Below are 22,779 nucleotides of genomic sequence, written 5' to 3'. Positions count from 1 at the left end.
TTTCCCACGATCAAACCACATACCACAACTATGATGCCCACACCACCGGACTGTGTGTGTGTGTGTGTGTGTGTGTGTGTCAGTGCATTAGGTGCTTCAGAGTAACCAGAGAACACACTCCACAGTGGACGTCGATAAATAGAACCCCACAGGACGAGCTGAACCCCTCCATCGCACCACCAGATGGGGAAGAATAGGCTGCCATTCACACAGATATGGGCGTCTGCTGTAGGTGGATATGCTGCCTTGGCCACTATGTGAATTATTAAACTTGGCGTACGTATAGTTTTCAAATGTGGGTTAATCCTGTTGATTTAGCTCATACAGCCGTTGGTGTTCGGACCACACAGTGTTCTAGTTGACCCTGGGGAGAGGTAGTGACTGCTCCTCTCATTCTTCTTTTGGTGGACTTATTATATTATTATGGATTATTATATGACTGACTTATTATGTGACTGAATTATCTTGTAGACCTAAGTTGTATTTACAATGCAATGAAAGGAAAAATATTTAGAACTTGGATGTAGAACTACTGCTGAGTTATCTTTGAAAAAGAAGACAGCTTTTTTATGTGATGTGAGTTTTCTAAATAAAAAAACTGCTGTTAAATAAAAAAGTTGAAAGGGAAAATAGTTCAAATCTGAGTGCTTATATTTATATTTAAATGTGTATTTCGTGACCCTTTATATGACAATACAATTATTAAGCCAGTGAAGACTCACACCTTTAGATTCAGTGGTGAAACTGCACATGCTCCTTATCTATGAGATGATTGCAGACGACAGAACTGTCACAGCTGGCGCTCCTTAGCGCTGCGGTCAGGGATTGTCCTTCGAGTCGAAAACTGCATTTTCATTTGGCATGGGAAGCATCAGCCTCAACCCCCCCTCCTCCCCGTACCCCCTTAAGTGGTTTTACTTGTTTTCGTAGTGGTTTTTGTCCCCCCCCCCCTCTTTTGTTGGCTGTGTCACTGTTACCCACAATCCTCTGGGGTGGAGGACATGAAAGACAGAGGGCCGACCCGTGACTCATCTCATTCACATCTTACGCCAGGCTCTCCAGCTGAGGTGTTTTATCATGCAGACAACAGCACAGTAACGGCGTCTGTCCTCCAATACTCTGGAGGCAAATTCAAGCCGCTTTAAGACTTGTGGTCTGAGTTCATTTAAAAAGTTGTCATTATTTTGGCTGCTTACATAGCAACTTTCTTCCATGATCTGAACATCAGCAGTAGAATATTCCTATGTCAGTAGGTTTATATGAAGGTGTGTGTGTGAATAGGAAGTTTTTAAAAGTGTTGTTTATTTTCTCTTTTAGTGCACGTGACTGTGCTTCGGTTTTGAAAGAAAATAGTAGATCTTCATAGCTTAAAGGTGCTTATTAGAAGTGAAGGCTTTTCATCCATTTCGAGTTTTCTTCCAAACGCCTCGTCTCTTTTTCACACTCTGTTCTGTGTAGGGCTGAAAAGAAAGCTTGTCAGCGAAGTAAAGGCCAGGTTCTGTGTAGCATTCTACCCAGCCTTCAGAAGTTTGCACCCCCACTTCACACACAAAGGCCCATCCTCTACCCTGGCATGGTGCTAAAACGTCCTTACGACGCAAGCATCACACCATCAGTCGGACCCACACGTGCAATGTGCTTTTTTTTTTTGGGTGGGCTTATCTTTGGACTGCAAATTCCACACGTGGAGTGGAGCGGAACCCTGTTCACTGTCACTCTCCACTCAGGACCCGATCCCTAATTTGATTTCCGTGGCTCTGCTGTTTGTTTCAGCCTAGATTAGCTAACGAGGCTGGCACCAGGATGCCTGGCCACTGTTCACACGCTTCACTCACACGTACACAGCACAGAACCCATCCCTGTGTACTTGTCCCGCGAGCGTTAATATTCATTTTGACACTACTTCTCTTTTTTTGGGGGGGGTTTGGCGGCTTTCAAATATGAATAATGGTGCTCTCCACTCTCCAGTGGTGGGGAGATTAATCCGTTATGATGAAGGCACGGAGAGATGGGACGTTGTAATCTCCTTGAAATGCACGAGAGCACTTCACTCGCAAGCTCTCCCCTACAGAATGAAAAGAAAGGAGAGAGGGGAGGGATGGGGGAGGGGGGGGTGGAAATCCTTCCCTCAGTCCTACTCTCTCTTTAAGTCGAAGAGTGGCGTGACCGTTCCTCTCAGCTTAGAGGCTTCATTTTTCGAGACTCTCCTCCTATGTCTGCACACAAACTCGGCCCAGAATCATAGTCTCAAGCAGATGGCATCCCACACCCAAATATTCAACTTCCTCAGACACTCGCACAGAAACCCTGTACACTGTTCTTTAATATGTCCTTACATTCTCTCACACACACACACACACACACACACACACACACACACACACACACACACACACACACAGACACACACACACACTGAGAACACCCCTCTGTCCTGAACTGGCTCCAGGGCCCAACATCCCTCTGTGTGCTTGGCTGGCATCACCATGGATACGGGCATCGAGCTGCCTGTGAATGTCTGGCACCCGCTTCTGTAGTTGTGGATGAGAACACATCAACAGACTGAATGAGGGCACAAAATACAGAGTCATAGAGAGCGAGATGGTATGATGGCGCTAGGGGAGAAGTCATGGAACAATACATTAGTAAGGGCTAGATAGGTAAGGGTCCGGACTGGGTGTAATTGCTGTTGCAGTAGAGCAAGGAGCAAAGATCACGGGCCAAACCTGGTAGCATAAAACTAATGCATGACAAAATGATGCCTCAAAATTGTTATTTTTAGCCATTGCTAAATCGCCACCTTTCACAGGAGACTAGAAATAGCCCGAATCCTGTGCAACAGGCTGCTTCGTGGTATGAGGCTAGACCTTTATGGAAGGGAACCACATGCGCAAGCATGCAGCCTTTCATGCAGCTTCTATGAAGCATTTAAATGGAAGTTTACAAACGGCCAACGCCTGAGAACACATCTCACCCTACTGTAGGAATGTTGCCAAAGATAGCCCAGGGAATGGGTGATGATGTTTGTTTGTGTAACACTGAAAGACTGTTTTTACGCCACAGGTCATTGTGTCAGAGCGTGTTGCTCTCTTGTGTCCTTGCTTCCTGTGTGTATGCATGTGTTCCAGGAAAAAAAAAAAGATGTTGCATCCACTGCTAGTGGTTGGCATCAGGTCAGTGATGTTGAAAGGCCTGGACTTGGTTCTCTCATCTTGGATGAAAACATGGATAGTGATCGCAGCACGATGTAGGCCCTCATCATGAACGCTCACATGGGTGGTGGATGGTGGTGTGTGGGGGGGGGGGGGGTGTGTGTGTGTGTGTGTGTGTGTGTCTGTGTGTGTGTGTGTGTGTGTGTCTGCTATTAAAGGCACTGTAGTGTACTTCTGTGTGCATCTTTCCCCAATGCAGGCGCAGGCTGTTAGATGTGCCCTGTGACCCACTTTCAAGCCACAGCCCTTTGTGCCACTGAGCTCACGCTCTTTGTTGTGATACCGCCACAACACATTGTGTCATCCAACCGAGAGGGGCGTGTCCACCAGACACAATATTTACTTTAAAAGAACTCTGTCACCCGGCAACGCTCACCTGTTCTAACCCCCGGTCATCCTCCATGTAATCCTGCCTGTCGAGTACAGTCCTGCCTGTGTGGTAGGTTGGTTGGTTGGTTGTTTACTACTGATTAAACCTCAGCTAGACAATGACGCACTGCTCTGTGTGGCACTGCTCTGTTCTTATCGTCTGGTGTGTGTGTGACTCATGACGTCCCATGCTCATGGCCTCTTACTATACGTCTGAAAGTTGGTTTAACCCATGAAACTCCACTGTTCCAGGTTAGAGCATTGTTTTTAGTTCTGTGTTGCATTTCTCCCACTGAAAGTAACAGGAAATACATCTGTGTGAATGTATCTTACACAGCTAAGTATGTAGTTGTCAATGTCATTATGACTGCAAGTAGTTCGGTCAGTATTGATGAAATAGTCATAATAGGCTAATATTTTTGGGGGGGGGAAATGGTAGGTCGTATTTGTTAGTGCAACGGAGTTGTAGTGAAGAAATAGGTATGGTTTCTTCAGAATTCCTTTGGTTCATAAGTAGACACTCATTTAAATATACAAGTTGCTCTTTTCAGTTCTCACGAGCAACAGCATGTTGAAAGCAGTGCTTACCTTTGACACTCAAGACGAGGTTAGTTGCCAGTTCTGGTTTGTCGGGGAATTAAGTTTGTTTCTGTTGTTGTTGTTTTTTTTTCTTTCTGTTTTCAGGCAGGTTTATTCGACTCCTTCCAGCTAGTTTTAGTTTGTTTATTTTTGGATTTATTATTGGGTTGTTTATAATTACTTTTCCGTCTTTACTATCTGTTCATCTGATATCCGGAGTCCAACCTCTTTCAATGTAGCATTACCATCAACCCGATTCCTAATTGACGGTTTGATTTAGTCAGCAAAAATGATATCCTAAGTTTAAGTCTTAAACGATAAGCCGGTGCTTTCATTGAAAGCATACAAGCAATACCCTCTGTACTGTCTTTGACCCCACTGTGGTCAGAAGGGCTAGCCATACAGTTGATATGGTCCTCAGTAATCAGGATGCACACTTTGATGCGCTGTGAGTCAACGTTTCCGCTCAAGGTGGGGGTGACGCTGCTCTGCTGTTATTGAGGCCATCTGTGAGTTGACTGACGTTTTTGGCTCAACAAAAATGTGCGTTTTATTTCAGGCCGTTGTTGTTGGGGCTTATGTTTTGACAGAGCTTTTGGGACCGAGTGGACATCATTGCCGGGATTCTTGGTGCGTGAGGGAATGGGGTGGCGTGGTGTTTGTGTGTGTTATCTCAGCTGGGCACAGCACAATTGGAAATATTTTACAGCCCACAATGTTCGAGAGTTGAGCCAAAAGAAGCCATCGGGAAAGCTTAGGATGACATGAAGTGAGGTTTTTAAAGCTAGGTGGTTTGTGAAAAAGCTAGAGGTGTTTTTTGTTATTGCTTTATACATTCTTTTAGGGATACCCCAAAGTCTCTAAACAAGAAATTCCTGAAACCATCAAGACAAATATGACTTGTTATTTGTGTTGTTGCTGGAATGAGTTGACCTGGTTTGTGTGTGTGTGTGTGTGTGTGTGTGTGTGTGTGTGTGTGAGCACTCCAAGCATCCACAGGCACTGGGTCACCAGGTTTCCCCTTTGGCTTACAGCAGGTGTGTGTGTCTCACAGCACACTGAGCCTCTGGTAAGCAGCACAGGAGAATGCCTGCAGGGCACACTGGGTCATGGATTAGTGTGACACATAGTAGCTTTGCAGCCCAGCCTAAAAGTGTGTGTGTCTGTGCTCACGTGTGTGTGTCATGTCCAGGTTGCCAAGTTTCTAATCTGCTCTTTTCTCTCTCTCTCTCTCTCTGTCTCTCTCTCTCTCTCTCTCTCTCTCTCTCTCTCACACACTCACAGGCCTTTAAGGACGAGCTGGAGAGCATGATTCAGGAGCAGCAGAATAAGGGCAATAACCCTACCGGCCTGTTAGCCCTGCGGCAGATTGCTGACTTCTTCATGGCCAGTTCCATCGCCGGTTTCTCCACTTCCCCCCTCAGTAAGTGCCTGCAGTTGGTACAGCCCGTCGTCATGGCCCATCTCCAAGGCAGGCTGCCTCCACCCTGACCCTAACCCCTCCCACTACATAATTACTACCTGTATCAAAAGAACAAATTCAAAAAAATCAAATAAAGCTCTTTTCCTAAAAAAGTGTGAAGAAAAGAGTGTTCCCATAGACAGAGAGGCATGCAGACATACACAGTTATCCAGCCCAGCCAACTCAGGAAAGGCCTCGAATATCTCACCCAACCACCCACCCCGCCCCACATTGCCTGCTCCTACCCCTTTCTCTCCCCGTTCCCAGCCTCCTGCCCTTTCTCCTCTCTCCTTTTTACCCCCTCCTTATGTCTTTTTTTTTTTTTTGCAAACCCCACACTCATTCCGTCTCTCCACATGCGAAGTCTGCTTCCCATTCCAGTGGAGGTATGCGGAACTAATCGTGTCCCCCCGCAGCCCGACACTCACCGCGTACACAGAGAAACCCCCGGGCCCTCTGGCTGTGTGATGTATGCCTGGGATCATCACGTCTAGCTAAACCTCCTCCCTCGAACTCCCGGGCGGAAAACTAACTGTGCCCTTTACCTTTTAACAAAGCCACGCACTTTACTGCCCCTCACCTTGGGAACGACTCCCAGTAACTTCATTACACTGTTTGATAATGGATGTCTAAATATAGAGTTAACTTTATTTGCTCTTCACTCACTATTATTAAAGGGAATCAATCCACGAGTACAGTAAATCACTTGATTAAATTTCATGGAGCGCGTTATTTAGCAGGTTAAAAAGATAAGCTTCTTGTTGGTTGGGGGGTGGCTTTACAAAAAATCTCCCTGACATTGAACCCATTGCTTGGATCTCTCTGGGGGAAATTAGCACTGTCCTCTCTGCATTGGGGGGAAATGGGGAAAACATCTGTGTCAATACCCAGTCCATTGCAGCCCGATGTACTGGAGCCAGACACGCTAACTGATATGGATTTACCTGCAACCAGTTGATCATTACGGCGGCAGACTTCCTTTCGTGCTGACATTTATAGATGTGCTCAGTATTAATTCATATTCACCAGTCGATTTACAACAACATAACTTGGTTTGGTTTGAGTGGGAGGGGTCAGGTGCCCTCCTATTAGGGATGCAAAGGACTGTTTACAGCATTATCTGACAGGAAGTCTCTAATCACCCTCTGTGTATAACTTAATCACTCTACTGCTGCTCATAATGAGGATGTATTTTGGTGCAATAGTTTTCATGTTAAACTCTCATTCAACCCTGTGAAATGATTTTGGACCTCCGTAGGACCTTGTGCACATATATACACACACACACACACACACACACACACACATGTACACTCTCAAATAGCGAAGAGAGCTAGGCAAACAGTTCTCTGAGGCCCGACATACCATTCCACCAGTCTCTTGGAAACGGTACAAAATAAATATAAGTGGTCGGTAACGTTGCTACCATGACATGAGTTCTACTGATAAGACTGTGGCATCAAATATAATGTCCTCATTGTGTTGAGACATGCCACAGATGCTTCTGAAACTGTTTCATTTCCTGTTGTCAAGAAATGTGCCATCTGCGATCAGACCACAATAGGAATTCCAGAGGCTGTGCGTTCATCTCTCTTTTCCGCTGATCCCTGTTGCGCTCATGTCTAATATCTTTATAGCTAAGGGTCCAGCAGGTCTTTGCTCAAGCTCATCAAAAACCCTTTCATAGATAAGGGAACTCCCCAACTCAAGTCATAGAATGTGAAATTCCCCCTTTTTATCTTAAATGTTACGAAGAGCTTGTCCTGCGGATTCTTCACGGGTGTATTTTTGGAAGTATGTCTCCATCAGTCAATGTTCTCATTGTGCTCATTCACAGAGGTTTTAATGGTGTCTTACCCCTTGTGCTCATTCTATCTGTTTGTTTGTTTATTTATTTGTTTGTTTGCTGCAGGTCTGGCAATGGTCACCCCCATTAACGACATGTTTGGGACCGAGTCTACCAACCTGGCTAAGGGCGAGAAGCAGACCCGCTGTAAGCTGGCCAGCCTCTACCGGCTGGTGGACCTCTTCAGCTGGGCCCACTTCCCCACCTCTTTCGTCACGGTGAGTCACCCAGCCTCCTCCGCACAGACAGCAGAGCTTCCAAACATCCCAAACCCTTCCAAACCTCTCCCACTCATATCCCTGACCGAGCGAGCGGTCCCCAGAGGTGGTTAGAGTAGGCAAAAGCTGTGTGTAAAATGATTGTTACTTCATATTAATAATGACTCAAGTAGAAGAAAAAGTACCCATCAAAAATAATGACTTGAGTAAGAGTGTAAATGCATCTCCTAAAATGACCAAGGAATATACTACTGAGAGCAGCAGAAAGCACCTGTTTGTGCCCTGCAGATATGGCGAGACAAGAGACTGACACTTGCAAAGTGCCTTCTTCACAAAGACAGCAAGCCTTGCAGTTGAATCAATAGAACCTGTGCAGACAGATGTCTTTGCTTTGGGTTTAACAGCTTTGTTTACACTGGTGTACCATCACATGCCTCGTGACTCAGTTGAGATTTGTTGTGGTTTTTGTTGCCGATTTAATAATTTTCTTTCTGGCATTCCAAAGGTGCGGGTGAGCAAAGAGCAAGACCACATTCTCATCCTCCCCAGAGGACTGTCCTTTGCCGAGGCCTCCGCATCCAATCTGGTAAGAGCGTGTGTGTGTGTGTGTGTGTGTGTGTGTGTGTGTGTGTGTGTGTGTGTGTGTGTGTGATGCTGGTCCAGTTTTATGACATACAGCAGACTTGTGCCTAAATCATCCACTGTGACAGTTAAATCAGGAAAAGACCGAATGGCATCTAATGGCTTCTATTTTTGGCCCGTCCTCTCATTGTAAGGCCGAGGCACAGCCAGGGCGATCTCCTGAGTATGAGAGGACACTGTCCTCACTGTCAGCCTGCAACGGAACGGTCCTTCTTTTTCAAACCACAAAAGACAAGTCCAATTTCATTCATCTCCTTGGATGCCAGGCCTTTAACTGACTTAATTCTTCTGTTGCCGTTGGTTGTTGTTGCTGCTACTGCTCCTCCAGACACCAATGCAGATGAAATGGATACCGTCACTGCCGCTTGAGAGAACACAGTAATGAAGTAGACAGGCACTTTTCTTTCTCTGTCTATCTGTCTCGCACTCTTTTGTTACCCGTCTCACTCTTCTCCCTTTCTGTCTCGGTCTCCCTCTGTACCTACCCCCCCACCCCCAACCCCGCTACCCTTCCAACATGAATGAACTCTATAGAGTAAGTGCTGTGCACTAAGCTGCTCGTTTACTAAGTGCTCTTAGACACCTTGGCAAAATACAATCCGCCTCTTGTCTGGCACAAAGTCTTCCCTTAGCACCTTGACTCAACTTCTCTGTTCAAACTGTTTTTTTAACCCCTGCTTTCCGTAGCGAAGACAAACATGTTTGATATACTGTCATGTCAGTTAAGGTCAAACCCACCCCTGCACCGGCTGTCTTTGCATTTTTTTCCTTGTTTTCTTTTTTCTTTCTTTCTTTTTTTTTTTTTGTTGCTCGTGCAGCACCTGCCTCTGTCAGGTGCACCAGTGTGATGGCGCACATACCTGTACTAGCTCAGGTGACAGGTGAGAGCTGACATCACCTGTGGCTGTTTCCCCCTCCGCACGAATGCTGCTCCAGCGACCGGGCACAGCTCCAGAGGAGTGAGATCTGGGCCACTGCTGAATGAACCCCTCTGTTCACTTCAACTCGGCCCCATTTTTTTTTTTAAGTGCAGCACCAAACCAGACCTCCCTTTTTGGTCGAAGCTGTGCTAGACTTGTTATTCTGGGCAGATGTCATTTATATTTTTTTTCAGGCGACCGGCTCTCGCCGCTGTCTGCTATCAAAACTCTGAATGGCTGGAAGTAGATGAAGTGCTCGCTGGTAGCAGTGCATGTTTCAGGAGCAAAAGAAAACCATTTCTGAGCAAAAACTAAACAGAACGGAAAGGCCTGGTCCATTTTGCAGCCCACGGTCTTGTGTTTTTTTTATGGATTTGAACTCAAGTTGTCTTTCTTGAGATTGTCCTGACCCCAATTCTCCTTGAGTAAGTCCTTGGTCGGAGCCTGTTAAAGTGCATCATGTGAAAAGGTCACTCCAAGGTCTGGCTGTAACCTTTGGCTGACAAGTCTGGTCGCACTAACACGGTCTGTCTGCCTGTAAGTTGAGGGAAAGGGCTCCAGCAGGAAGCAGACGTCTGTAAAGGCCACCGTCTTTCTTTCTCTCCGTATTCCCTCCCTCCCCCCCACCCATCCGTAATTCTTTCATTTTCTTTCTCAGTCTCCTTCCCTCTATTGCTCTCTCTCTTTCTAGCCCACTGCAACAAGGAGATTAGTTTTTAATCATCGTTTTTTTGAATGGTTTTAAGAACTGATCCCATGTTTGTTTCATCCACTACAGCAGAGTTGACTGCCCTTATAAACCCTTCATTTAGCGCCGTACTTCAGTAGATGTTTAGCCGACTTTATCAACGAAGCAGAAGCCACTTGAATTAATAAAAAGCAGGGACAGTGTGATGGTTTCTCTTTCTATGGTATGTGTATGTGTGAGCCTATATTGGTGCGGCGTTTGACAAAATGTTTCAAATGCAGCTTGAAGCGAGTTGCAAGTGCCACACCCTGCCGACGGGACGCCTTGGGTTACACGACACCTCGTATTTTGGAATGAGATGGGGGGGGGGGGGGGGGGGGGTGAATGGTTGTGAAAACAACACAGGAACGCTGTGATTGGCCGGCACCGTGGGGGCCCTTGAGGGATTTATTTTTTTGTGTGTGTGTGAATCCACCAATCGGCCGCGCCCGCGGGGAATCTCTCCTTCTGAATGTCACCTTGGCCTGTCCGTCACCAGTGTTGTGTTTCAGCGTCTCGTCACTGGCAGTTTGAGTGTGTATTTTTAGGCCTCAGCTCTGCTGAACTGGATTGTACTGAAAGCATGCAGACCCCGGAGCTATTTGGGCCCAGAGTATTGATGGCTCAAAGAAGCGAAGCAGAGTTGAAGGGCGGCATTGGTGGTCGGTTACAGGATCAACATGTGACGTAACTTTCAGGCGTTCTGGCAGCTGTGTGAGTGTGTGTGTTTGCGACAGTTCAAATCAAATGCGGAATGTTTACATCTGCTACCGTTGATTATACAGTAAATACGTTGTGAAATGAAACAAAAACACACCACAGTTAAAGTTGTATTAGTATTGATTGATTCACATCGATATGAATGGATTACATGACTAACAACTGGTGGAAAGTAATATGAAAATATTTGTTCACTGAATTAGCGTTCTGTCCCAAACAGTTGCGTTCCAGTTTCAAAGTTTCACTTTCGCTTTCAGTATTTCAACGTGAATGAGAGGGAGCACAAGAACTGAGCGTCTAGCAGCGTTTATCATATCATATACATTATATATGATGCAGTTATATGTCTGTGGGCACGATCTCAAGCACGTTCAAAAGTTGTTGTTGTCCAATTTGAATCAGATACGAGAGACACATGCGCGCCCAGTCCAATTACCAGCGGAATCGAATCATGTGTCCAGGGGTTTACATCGGAGTCCAGTGGGACTCAAGTCGGACACAATGAATCTAGTTCTGGGGAGACACATGTGTCCAATATCCAATTTAAATCGGACTGAAATCGGAAATTGGACACATGTGTCCACACTGAGTGAGTTCCCTGAGGGTTGCTCATATGGTTCACTCTGTGCGTGAGGCCGAGCTATTGAGGGTAAGGATCTTCTAAACTCCAGTGAAGTGGCACCACTTGAAATGTTTTTAATACAGAGGGAGATTTCCATTCTCAAACATTGATGTGATTGAACACAAGTGATTTTGTTTTGTAGTCCGCTACAGCAGAATCGTCCGTCGTGATTTGATCATGGGTAATGCCTCAGGATGTTGTTGTTTTTATGGCCATTTTTGTAGTTTTTCCCCTTAAGGCTACTACCCTTGTAGCATGTATGTCTTGGGTCACAAGCCCCCAATTAATGAATGCAAATTGATCTGAAGAGAACATTGCTGTGCTGGATCCAACTACCCTTGCCTCAGGGCCCATGTCAAATTACCAGAGAGAAGATATGATGCACAAAGCTCAAATGAGTCGGCCATGTGGAGGGGGATAGTTTCCACTCGGCCTCCGTTTTTTTCTTTCTTCCCCTCTTTCCACTGGCTTTAGTTTCACAGGCGGCCGATGACAGGTTCTGGTCCTGGTTCTGCTGTTATCCACATCAGCGTCTGCTCCCCAGGCAGGCCCACTCCCACACAGCCCGCCGCCTTGTCACTCATTGGTCAAGAATTACTCATCCGGCCCACTTCGTAACCCAATTGGATGGTTTTGTTCCCATTTCCAGTAATAAAACGACTCATTCCTCACAGCATGATGTCACCGGTTAACAGAGCTGATTCCCCTATAATGTTGTTATCCACAACTGGTTGCCTGGCATTTGCTGCGTCGGCTGCCAAGTTGCAGCCTGTTGCAACTGCTACGCACTTGCCAACAGCCTACACATACTGCCATTCAGCAGTGTATGTGAATATAGGTTTTTAGGAAATAAGCAAGCATTGGTTATATTTTTAGAAAATTGCAATAATTATGATGGAACTCTACATTGTTTCATATCTACATAGCTTATTTCCTCTTGTTTCTGTATGAAGAGGGGATACTATTCATGATCACAAGTAGTTCAGGTGTGGCACTTGACACAAGTTCCTTTTATATGGATATAGGTCAGCAATGCTTCATTGATTGGAAGGAGGAACGCCCAGGTCTTCTTGAAGACGGTGTCTTTTATTGCCCCTCATGTTTAACCATCTGCTCCCCCAGGTAAAGGTGAACATGATCGGGGACGTGGTGGACCAGGGCTCCACCAACCTGTGCATCGACTACGCCGGCTTCAGCCCCCATGCAGCCATCTACTCCATGCGGCCCGACGTTCGGTGCATCATCCACATCCACACTCCAGCCACTGCTGCAGTGAGTACACACCCGACGCCGCAAGGCATGCTGGGAAATGTAGTTCACATCGGAGTCAGAAGTCAGTTGATTGTCTTAAAGAAGACAGACCTACAAACAATTAAAACCCCACTACAGATGTGTCACTTATGCCAATTTGTTCCATATTTCAGATTGTCTGTACCTCTCTATTTTTCCCTAATTCAAACTTCTCCATCACTAAACGCACTACGAAGAACCACTACCCCGTGCACCTCAGTGCTCTGAGTGTAACCTCCCTCTCTGGCTCCCCCCTCAGGTCTCCTCCATGAAGTGCGGGATTCTGCCCATATCCCAAGAGGCTCTGATCCTGGGCGACATCGCCTACTACAACTACCAAGGCAGCCTTGACGACCAGGAGGAGCGCTTGGAGCTCCAGAAGGCTCTGGGCCCCTCTACCAAGGTCTCACAGCACACAGACCACCACAGCTCACTGTACACAGAGGATCACACCTCACTGCACACAGAGGACCACACCTCACTGCTCTTTACCATTCAAACATGATTGATTTCACATGACTGTGCAGGCTACATTTACATGTGTTTAGCAAAGGCTTTTTATCCCAGTGGCTCTCCAGTTTAGTACAGATACATGTCTTCCTCAGCATGTGAGCTCCATGGGGGGGGTGAATCCCTGCCCTTGATCTTGAGCTGCAGGAACGCATGCTGGTTAGCAGTTGCTGTTTAATGATGGCCACTTAGGGGCGTAGCCTGTCTGTCTTAATGAAGTGCCACATAAAGTGAAGATTTAAGTAAAATGGAGGTGTTTTACCAGGGTGTGTCCTCCGCAGGCATAACCTATTAACTGCTGGTTCTGTGCTGGTGTTATGGGGATGACTGTCGGTTCTGTGCTGGTGTTATGGGGATGGTTGAAGCGTTTGGGCCTGTACACTCAAAGTTGTGGTGTGTGTCTATGTACAGGTTCTGGTCCTGAGGAACCATGGAGTGGTGGCACTTGGAGAGACTATCGAAGAAGCCTTTCACTACATCTACACCGCCCAGTTTGCTTGTGAAATTCAGGTAAGACATGCATGTATCTTCTCTTCCAACCAGTCTTCCACTAAATGCATGCACAAACATGCATGCACACACACACACTCATGCACAGACTAGGTATACACATTCAGGCTGCGTATTCCAAGGCGACCACACACACACCTACACACTACTCTCCCACCCCCACCCCACACACTGCTTACACCGGCTCATCACTTTGTTTCCCCTTCATCCAGCAAACAGCCCAGGCCCTTTTTTTATGTCCCCCGTTACAGTTCATGCAGAGCGTGTTTATGTTTCTGTTTTCATCTCTCTTGGCTCGGAGCAGAGAGAGGGCTTTATATAATCTGTTTGTTTTCTATGCCAGGCTCTCCTCCAGCTGTTTCCCACCCAACCACCACCCCCCACCCCCTCCTCTCCACCCTCTTCTCCACCCCCACCCCCCCTCCCTCCTCCTCCTCTTTTCCCTCTTGTCTTTACAACCTCATAAAACCATGCCTGGCGCTCTCCCTCTCCCCCACCTGCCCCATCCAAATTTCAGCGGTCGTAATAACATTCCCAAAACATCTGCATTCTGCGGATTATGTCAGGATTTGCCTTGATAATGGGCGCCGGGAGACTCCTGCGGGGACTTTTAATTAGGCGGGCTTGACCAGTGAAGACAACAGGAAGTGTGACGTAGGGAAGACGGTAAAGGACTTGCCTGCCTGCTTTTTCAGCGCATCCTGCCGTCGCTGAGGCGGGATAAAGTGTGGGAGACATTTTTAGTAGGCTGGGTGTGTACGCCCCTTCCATGTAATAGGCATACAAAATCCCAACTTGACTTGCAGCCAGGGTGCAACAAAACATTAATCTGTGCCCCAATTTGACTCGGAGCCAGGGTGCAACAAAAACATTAATCTGCGCTGCGAAGCCTCTAACCCATGGTTCCGTCACGCAGCTAAAAATAAACACCCCCCGCTGGTTACATGTTTGACTTATGGAAAAATGTCCGTGAGCCGCGATCCCATTATTCCCTCTGGGGACGTACAGTGTTAGCGAATCCATGTTTGTGTGTGTGTGGGTGTACAGTGTTTTTGTTTGTTTTTATGCACTGTTTTTGTACCTTCACTGTTTTTATTTCCTTTTTTCCATGATTGACATTGCCCAGTCACAGTCCCGTCCTTCTCTCTCTCTCTCTCTCTCTCTCTCTCTCTCTCTCTCTCTCTCTCTCTCTCTCTCTCTCTCTCTCTCTCTCTCTCCTTTGCTTATTTCACCCTCTCTGGACATTCAAATACATTACTGGCTTTACATGTGATGTGACCAGTTTAGAAAACACAGAAGGTGAAGTGACCAGTTTAAAATCACCGCAGTTGAAGTGACCCGTCGTCTCTCCTCCCCGCAGGTGAATGCCATCTCGTGTGCGGGCGGCGTGGACAACCTGATCGTGCTGGACCAGGAGAAGTACAACCAGCGCACGCACGGCGTGGCCGTGGCCGGCGTCAACATGGGCAGCCAGCACAAGTGGAAGGTGGGCGAGCTGGAGTTCGAGTCGCTCATGCGCATGCTGGACAACCTGGTGAGTGGAACCTTGCTACACACACATTCACACACTCACACATACATACGCCCATATACAGCCACACAAATTTGCTCATATTCCTTAAAATGTTTGAAAATATGCACATGACTGCAAATATACATGCAGTATACACCAACAAAAGTGAATACACCTGTGATCACTTACACACAAATGACAACCTCATGACGGCATGGCCAGTGCACTACTCGCACAATTTAGCTCTGTAGAAGGTGTCCGAGAAGGTAAATAATTAACCTTGCTTGCTCTTTGACACAAAACACCGTATTCTGTGGTCATATGAGACCAATATACATTTGTTTGGCTCAGATGGAGTCCAGCATGCTTGGTATGAACCTGGCCAGGACTACCACAGTGAATGCAGCTTTCTGCCAGTGAAGCATGAAGTGTGATGTATGGGGCTGCATGAGTACAAAAGGTGTTGGGGAGGTTTACATACAGGTGTTGTCGGAGATGACATGCATGGATGGCACCATGAATGCCTGTGGATTACCAAAATACTGGCTGGCATAAAGACTCCCATTCTTCAGAAGCTGGACAGAATAGGAATATTTCATCATGATAATGATCCAAAAGCACATTGCCAAAATAACACCAGAGTTTCTAAAGAAAGGAAGGAGTGAAGACTATGACCTGGCCAAGTGTGTCGTCTGACTTAAATCCTATAGACTTTTTAAAGAGAAAGGAAGAGCAACACAAAGCCATGCAGGAGAGAGCAGCAGACACTGGTATTGAAAATATAAAAGATTTGAATCTGTGATGAAAGGTGTACTGACTTCCATTGAGTTCCTACTGCAGGGCCTGTAATGTTAATATGGAAACTCCAAACTGTTAGTTTTTAGAAGTAATCCGATCATTTTGACATTACACCCTGGTGCAGTATCACTTTATTCACGCCTGTTGTATACTATATCTATCTTTGGATGTTCCTGTTTGCACAAATAGTCTTAAAAAGACTGCACATATATTTCCATCTCTCTTGGCTCAGGTCTGTTGAAGAAAATGTGCTCATATACACCTGCATATCATGCAAGCCCACACACACACACACACATATGCAATTACTCACCCAGACAAGCTTACAGTAATCAAACAAGACGCATGAAAACAAAGTCTTTAACACCCTCCTAAGCTGACAGACATTTGGGTTATTACTTTTTTTTTTTTGAAATGCCCTACAGTAATGTTAACCTATCCCCACTCATAAAAAATCAGACATGCTCTTATCTACTTACCAACAGCCCGTACACTCGCACACGTTACAGCTGGTGCCCGTGTGACCTGTTGTGTAAGCCGTTCAATGGATGTGGCACAAGAACTGTGTGCCATCGGCTGTATCACCCACCCTCGTCCTCTCGCTGTCACTTCCTGTGACCAACAGAATCCCTCTGGCCATCTGTCACAGTGTGGTGTTTAACACCCTTCACACATGTTTTGGGTCACAGTAGTGTGTGTGTGTGTGTGTGTGTGTGTGTGTGTGTGTGTGTGTGTGTGTGTGTGTGTGTGTGTGTGTGTCCACCACAGCACTTCTAGAATCAGTGCCAGATGTTGCAAACGGCCCCTGTGCTTTCAGAGGTCAGCTGCTGTGCTTGATTGACTGTAAAACTAGCAGCACCTGTCAGGGAATATCTCACTTGAGCTCTCACACACACTCTTTTTCTCTATATCTCTTTCCCTTTCTTCCTCTCTCACTCTCTGTCCATCTCTCTCTCATCCTCCCCCCCCCCCCCCCCTTCTCTATAATTCTCTGTCGGTCCAAGCTGACTTAGTTCTTAGGGAGCACTAATTGGGGCAGGCCCAGGGAAATCCATCTGGCAGGCGGTCAGCTGATTGCTCGTTTATAGATCTCTTCCTCCACGTCTCTCCCTCCCTTCCTCCCTCCATAGTCTGCCGTCACTCTTCCCTCTCTTTCTCTGTCGGAGGAGAGTGATGGAAATCCCTTTGGTCCCGGGCGTGCTCCTCTCCTGCGGTCCGTCTTAGTAATTAACGACTTTCTTATTGATTTGGATGCAGCTTGGGCAGAGAGGTAATGTTCGGTCACTGCCATTTTGATTTTCAAAGGCCAAAAAGCCCTCCGCTAATGTGTTGAAACGGTGAAGTAGATAGTTTATTTCTTCGTTTATATCATAGGTGTTCTCTTTTCAACTTCTGTGAAGGGAGTGCATTTAGATGTGTATCTGAAATCCTCTAAAATGACACTTTCCATTGTCCCTTCTTCGATGTCCTTAAAAGCTTTGCTTTTCATTCATTGTGGGACAGGGACACACACACACACACACACACACACACACACACCTCTACCGTATTAATCACACAGCCCTTCCTCACATCCCTCTCCTCTCCTTTGATCCGCAGGGCTACCGGACGGGCTTCGCCTACCGGCACCCCATCGTGCGGGACAAGCCGCGGCACAAGAGCGAGGTGGAGATCCCGGCCACTGTGACGGCATTCTCGTTCGAGGAGGACGAGGCGGCGTCCCGGCTGCCCTTCAAGCTGCTCCAGCAGCGGCAGCAGCGTGAGAAGACCCGCTGGCTCAACTCGCCCAACAGCTACATGAAGGTCAACACCGGCGAGAGCAACGGCTCCGAGAGCAACCCACGCACAAAGGTAAGGGGAGAGGGACCGATGGGGAGGCCATGGGTGCTTTACTTAAGTTAGTCTTAACACAGTTCACATACACTGAGAGACTGGCACACACTTAGAAACTCACACACACACACACACACACACACACACACACACACTGAGAGACTGATACACACACATGCTAAGGGAGAGATGAGGAGGCCATGGGTGCTTTACTTAAGTTAGTCTTAGCACAGTTCACATAAACTGAGAGACTGACACACACACACACACACACACATACTCGGAGAGACTGATACACACACACATGCTAAGGGAGAGATGGGGGGGGGGGGGGGGGGGGGGTGAGCTGCTAGTCTCATTTTGGCATTATTAAAGACCTGAAGTCAGAACAGAAGCCCCATTAAAAGGCAAGGCTGATCGATATACAAGAGAGATATTGATGAACATTACATTTTTGGCTTCGTGTGATGCCTGATCTATTTGAGTAAGTGAAGTTGGCACCTACCCAGTAGCCCAGTGCCATAGCTACTGAAATAAATTAAACATACTCTCAGTATGCCGATAGCAATGCAGAGAATCTCAAACAAACACACACAGAGTGTTGTGTGTTGTGTTTCCATACTGATGAAATCAACACAAACAAAGAACTGCGTCACTGCCGCATTCACTGCTGACTGCTAATGACACTCAGTTGAGTCTCTACCAGCATGTTTGTCTCCAGGAAAAACAAAAGGCAGGAGAGAGTCATTACTAGGTGTCTGTTACTTCCTTGTCTGGGGTAAACAATGAGTTTCACCACTGGGTGTTTATATTGTTGTGTGGGTGTCACTGGACCAGGGAGAAACAAGTGTGTCTCAACAGTTTCCATAGCCTTAGGGGTGTCTTCAGTCCCCTGTTAAGGCAAACAAGCCAGAGCCACAAGTGAAGTTGTTGGGACCGACTGCTCTCCTAGATCAGTCCGTGACGTGGCTGTTCGTCTTACAGTTCCTAGCTGAGGTTGAGAAACATTTTTTTGACAATCTCAGCTGACACAGAGCGAGACCAAAACAAATAGAGAGCTGACACTTCCCATCTCCTCTGTAACTCTGATGTGCTTCTGCCCTCTTGTGGCCACAGAGGAAACTGCACTATCCATGCAAAGATAGTATATATAAAAGCTAACATACCATGTCCAGCATCGGCCAATCATTAGACTTTCTACATTTCTGTAGCTCTGGTGTCAAAGAACAGGGCTTGCCAGTGCGACTGATGTGTGCGACTGGAATTTTGGCCGTGCGACTTGATTTGAAATCACAGTCGCACGCTTGCGCCTATAGAAATAGGCAAAAATTGCGTGTTTCAGGGTGTTTTTTTCCCCCACTAATTTTCCAAGAAGAACTGATTTTTACTTGACAACAATATTCATTTGGACTATCAACGTTAATGCGTTAATCTATTATATTATTGTAGACGGGCTTAATGCGATACAATATTTTAACGCAGGTAACGCAACTTTGTTTACTTTCGGTTTGCGTTTCCACGACACGAAACGTTGCCTGCAGTCATTTAGCAGGAGATAACGAAGCGGTAGTGGAAGATGGGGAGAGCTGAGCGGAAAGTTTCTACTTAAAGGCACCCAGTGCAACTTTATGTAAACATTCAATGAAAAATAAACATTCAATTTCTAGTCTTTTTTGCACGTAGTAAGTTTCAATAACTCCATACCATTACATATCGACATTCAAGGAGCAAAGATGAGACGTCGTTGTGTGGTGAGAACTGATAGAAAATCGTAAACAACAACAATCGCCGGTGGGGAGAAGCCATTTTTCCATTGACTGGAACCTGCTTTATTTATTGTAGGTTACCAAAAAATAAAGAAAATGGCGGCGATTGTTGTTGTTATCGATTTTCTATCAGTTCTCACCACACAACGACGTCTCATCTTTGCTGCTTGAATGTCGGTATGTAATGGTATGGAGTTATTGAAACTTACTACGTGTAAAAAAGACGTAGGCCTCGAAAGTTGCACTGGGTGCCTTTAAGAGGCAAAATGACGGAACAACCGACCAAACTAAAGTTGTATGGAGCATTTGAAAGCTAAATTTAGCTAGCACAGAAGCAGCTCGTCTTTAAGTGATCACCTTATTGCAAAGCACCCGACATAAAGCAGTCCCAGGTTAGATGGTCGCCAACCCACACTCCACGACTTCCCTAGGAAAATAACTAGACCAGTCTGTGGCGATATTAGCGGAGAAATTGAGAAGTTTCTTAAGCGCAAGAACTACTACCTAAACAATTAATATTCAGCGTAAATACAACCCTGATTCAATTGTATTTGGTTTTGTGAATGGAGGTTGAGCCCAAGCGCAGTGTGTTGAGTGCGTTTTAAAGCTGTCTGAGGCGCTCAAATCTGAATCGACATTTGGAGACGCGACATCCAGCAATCACGTACAGATGAAAGGCAGCCCGCTCCTTTTAAAACAAGTTAGACGAGTCGACGGACGTCAGTAAAGCTGCATTTGAGCAGTTTTTGTGCGTTATTATTGGAGTGTTATTCTCCAAGAGGACATGCCTTTCTGTGGAGAGCTACCAATTCGAACTACTGCCCAGGAAGTGCTATTTATGTTGATAATAGATTGCATCCACAGATTTAAATACATTTTTCCAATTATTTGAATCATTGTATTGAACATTATTTGAACCTATTTGTTTGCATGTCTGAAGCATCACCTATTTTAATTAGGCCTAGCTGAGTGGTCTTGTTTGCATGTTTTATCACTTGATTTGAGTGCATGCTATCTTTTGGGTATATTCTGGTGTTATTTCCTTGCTTGTTTGCTGTGCACAAATAGGCCTAGGCCTACTGCAACTAAGTTCTGTATTTGATTGTATGTTGTTTTTTTGGTGCACAATACAATTTTGATGCAATATCTAGAGTTAGATTTTCTTTTATTAATTTCTAGGCTTCCACCTGTAGCAGGTGCGGATGTTCGCTTATTAATTAGAATTAATGGATTATAGATTAAATTAGCCTAATGGAATATAGATAAACTAAAATAAGCGGAGTGTCTGTTGGGCCCTGACCTGTTACAAATACGAAAAGTCGAAAAGGTTGGGAATCCCTGATCTAAATCACCTAAAATAACATGCAATTCTTTTCCACCTATCAATGTAGGCCTAAGCAAGGTCATGCCTTTCCTTTTATAATCTGTTCAAACATGTTATTCCAGGTTTTTAACATTGATCAATAGTAGTATTACTTGGTTTGGCCAACTTTTTATAGTGGTGCGCCTAGATATTTGCTGGTGCTCCCAATTTTTCTGGGTTAGGAGCACAGTGCTCCTAAGCCAAAAAGTTAGTGTCAAGCCCTGAAGAAGATGTACTGCTATGTAGCTAGTAATCAGAAGATGTATGATGATGTAAAGTAAATCAATATCAAATTAGCAGTAACTGATGACTAATAAATGATGACTGTTCTCCCACAGTGGATGAAATCTGAAGACTCCAGCCTCAGCAGTGGTACCCCTATCCGCATCGAGGACGCCAACCAGTTCATCCCTCTCAACACCAACCCCCATGAGGTGCAGGAGAAGAGGAACAGAGTGAGTCCCTCATCAGCACCGCCTCTCATCCCTCACCATCCAATCACAAGCCTGACTGTGTGTCACATTCCCCCCCCCCCCCCCCCCCCCCCACCCCTTGAAGTGTCTGATTATCTGTTTGTTGTGACCTTCTCTCTCTCTCTCTCTCTCTCTCTCTCTCTCTCACCCCCCCACAGATCCGGGAACAGAACAGATACGACATGACAACAGCAGGGCCCCAGTCCCATAAGCTGGCGGGCATCGTGATCGAGAGACCGCCGGTGAGTGCCCAAACAGGGTGAATCCCGCTCTCTGGGTTCGAAAGAGATCTACTCTCAATGGGACACCAGTAGCCTTGAGCCTGCAATTTCACACACTGAGATCTACTCCAACTTTAACAGGGTGGATTTTAATTCCCCTAGGACCCCTTTCCACCTGACACTAATGTGTGTTCTGCATTTGTGTGGGTCTTATTTGGTTACTAAAACCTTGATCTTTGTGTGGATCGTAATACTCTAACGTGGTTTGCATCTTCCGAGGTCTGGGATGTGAGCACAAGTAAAACCATGTCCTAAAGGTCGGTGTGGGGAGTTTGCTTAGAATCGTACGCCATCATCCGCAGGAGTGTTCAGACCCAGCACAGTCAGACGAGTGCTTCCTGTTTGTGAGACTTTCATGCTGCTCCAATCCCTCATGTAGCTTTCATGAGCAGGTGATTGGTTTGGAAATGTGTCCGTAATGCTTTTGATTTGGACAAAGCAATTGAGTGAAGTACTGTATAAAGAGATGTTTGTGTGAATTTGGTCAGGGATGGTCCATAGCTTATAGATGATAGGTTTTATCGCATCAGTTGGCAAGTTGAGGTCACACTTCTGGGTTAAAGGAAGCTAGCTTTGGGGATTGGTGAAAATTATGTACTGCTTGGGTTGTAAGGACATTTTCAGTCATATTTGCGGTTCGGAACCTAGCCAGAGCCAGGTGATTGATTGTAACTTGTATGCATCCTTGTACTGTAGGTGCCCTTGAATATTGGTGAGTTTAAAATAAAGTAGATACTCTATAGAGGACAGCTAGCAAGCATCATGGCCTTTGAGATTCTGAAATGTCAGTCCCACTATTCACCACAAGGTGGTGCTGCTTTACAGTACTCGGTCATGCCACAGGGCACTAATGGCATTTGATGGTCTTGGATGCACATGAAACGGTTCAAAGAAAGTACTGCTCATGATTCTTAATGAACTTTAAATAAGAGAAACATCTCCCTGTTCTTCTCTTCTTGCAATCTGTGTGTGTGTGTGTTGTGTCTGAAGGGTGAGGGTCCAGTAAAGGTAAACGACTCACTGTGTATGTTGATTGCAGCCCAGTTTTCCATGTATTTTCTGTTCCTGAGTTAAGTGGTTTCTATCTTAGACGATCAGCACAGCATTGCATGAGGTCTTCACTTA

At 45.9% G+C, this 22,779-nt stretch overlaps 1 protein-coding gene across 4 annotated transcripts in view; it reads left to right on the top strand.

Annotated features, from left to right (window-relative positions):
- The window catches only part of add3a (adducin 3 (gamma) a), a 108,329-nt gene that overhangs the window by 76,768 nt on the left and 8,782 nt on the right, over positions 1–22,779 (top strand). For 3 of the 4 annotated variants that reach the window (XM_080837971.1, XM_080837970.1, XM_080837969.1), the window contains 10 exons: positions 5,445–5,583; positions 7,535–7,686; positions 8,192–8,272; positions 12,440–12,589; positions 12,867–13,010; positions 13,529–13,627; positions 14,988–15,161; positions 17,538–17,789; positions 21,239–21,355; positions 21,532–21,615. In XM_080837971.1, the coding sequence (XP_080694097.1) occupies positions 5,445–5,583; positions 7,535–7,686; positions 8,192–8,272; positions 12,440–12,589; positions 12,867–13,010; positions 13,529–13,627; positions 14,988–15,161; positions 17,538–17,789; positions 21,239–21,355; positions 21,532–21,615 (1,392 nt within the window). Of the gene's footprint in view, positions 1–5,098; positions 5,230–5,444; positions 5,584–7,534; positions 7,687–8,191; positions 8,273–12,439; positions 12,590–12,866; positions 13,011–13,528; positions 13,628–14,987; positions 15,162–17,537; positions 17,790–21,238; positions 21,356–21,531; positions 21,616–22,779 lie in introns of those variants that run through there. The other variant, XM_080837972.1, reaches the window with a different exon arrangement.

The sequence above is a fragment of the Sprattus sprattus genome, assembly GCF_963457725.1.
Source record: "Sprattus sprattus genome assembly, chromosome: 1".
Lineage (NCBI taxonomy): Eukaryota > Metazoa > Chordata > Actinopteri > Clupeiformes > Clupeidae > Sprattus > Sprattus sprattus.
This window is presented reverse-complemented; position numbering and strand designations above follow the sequence as displayed.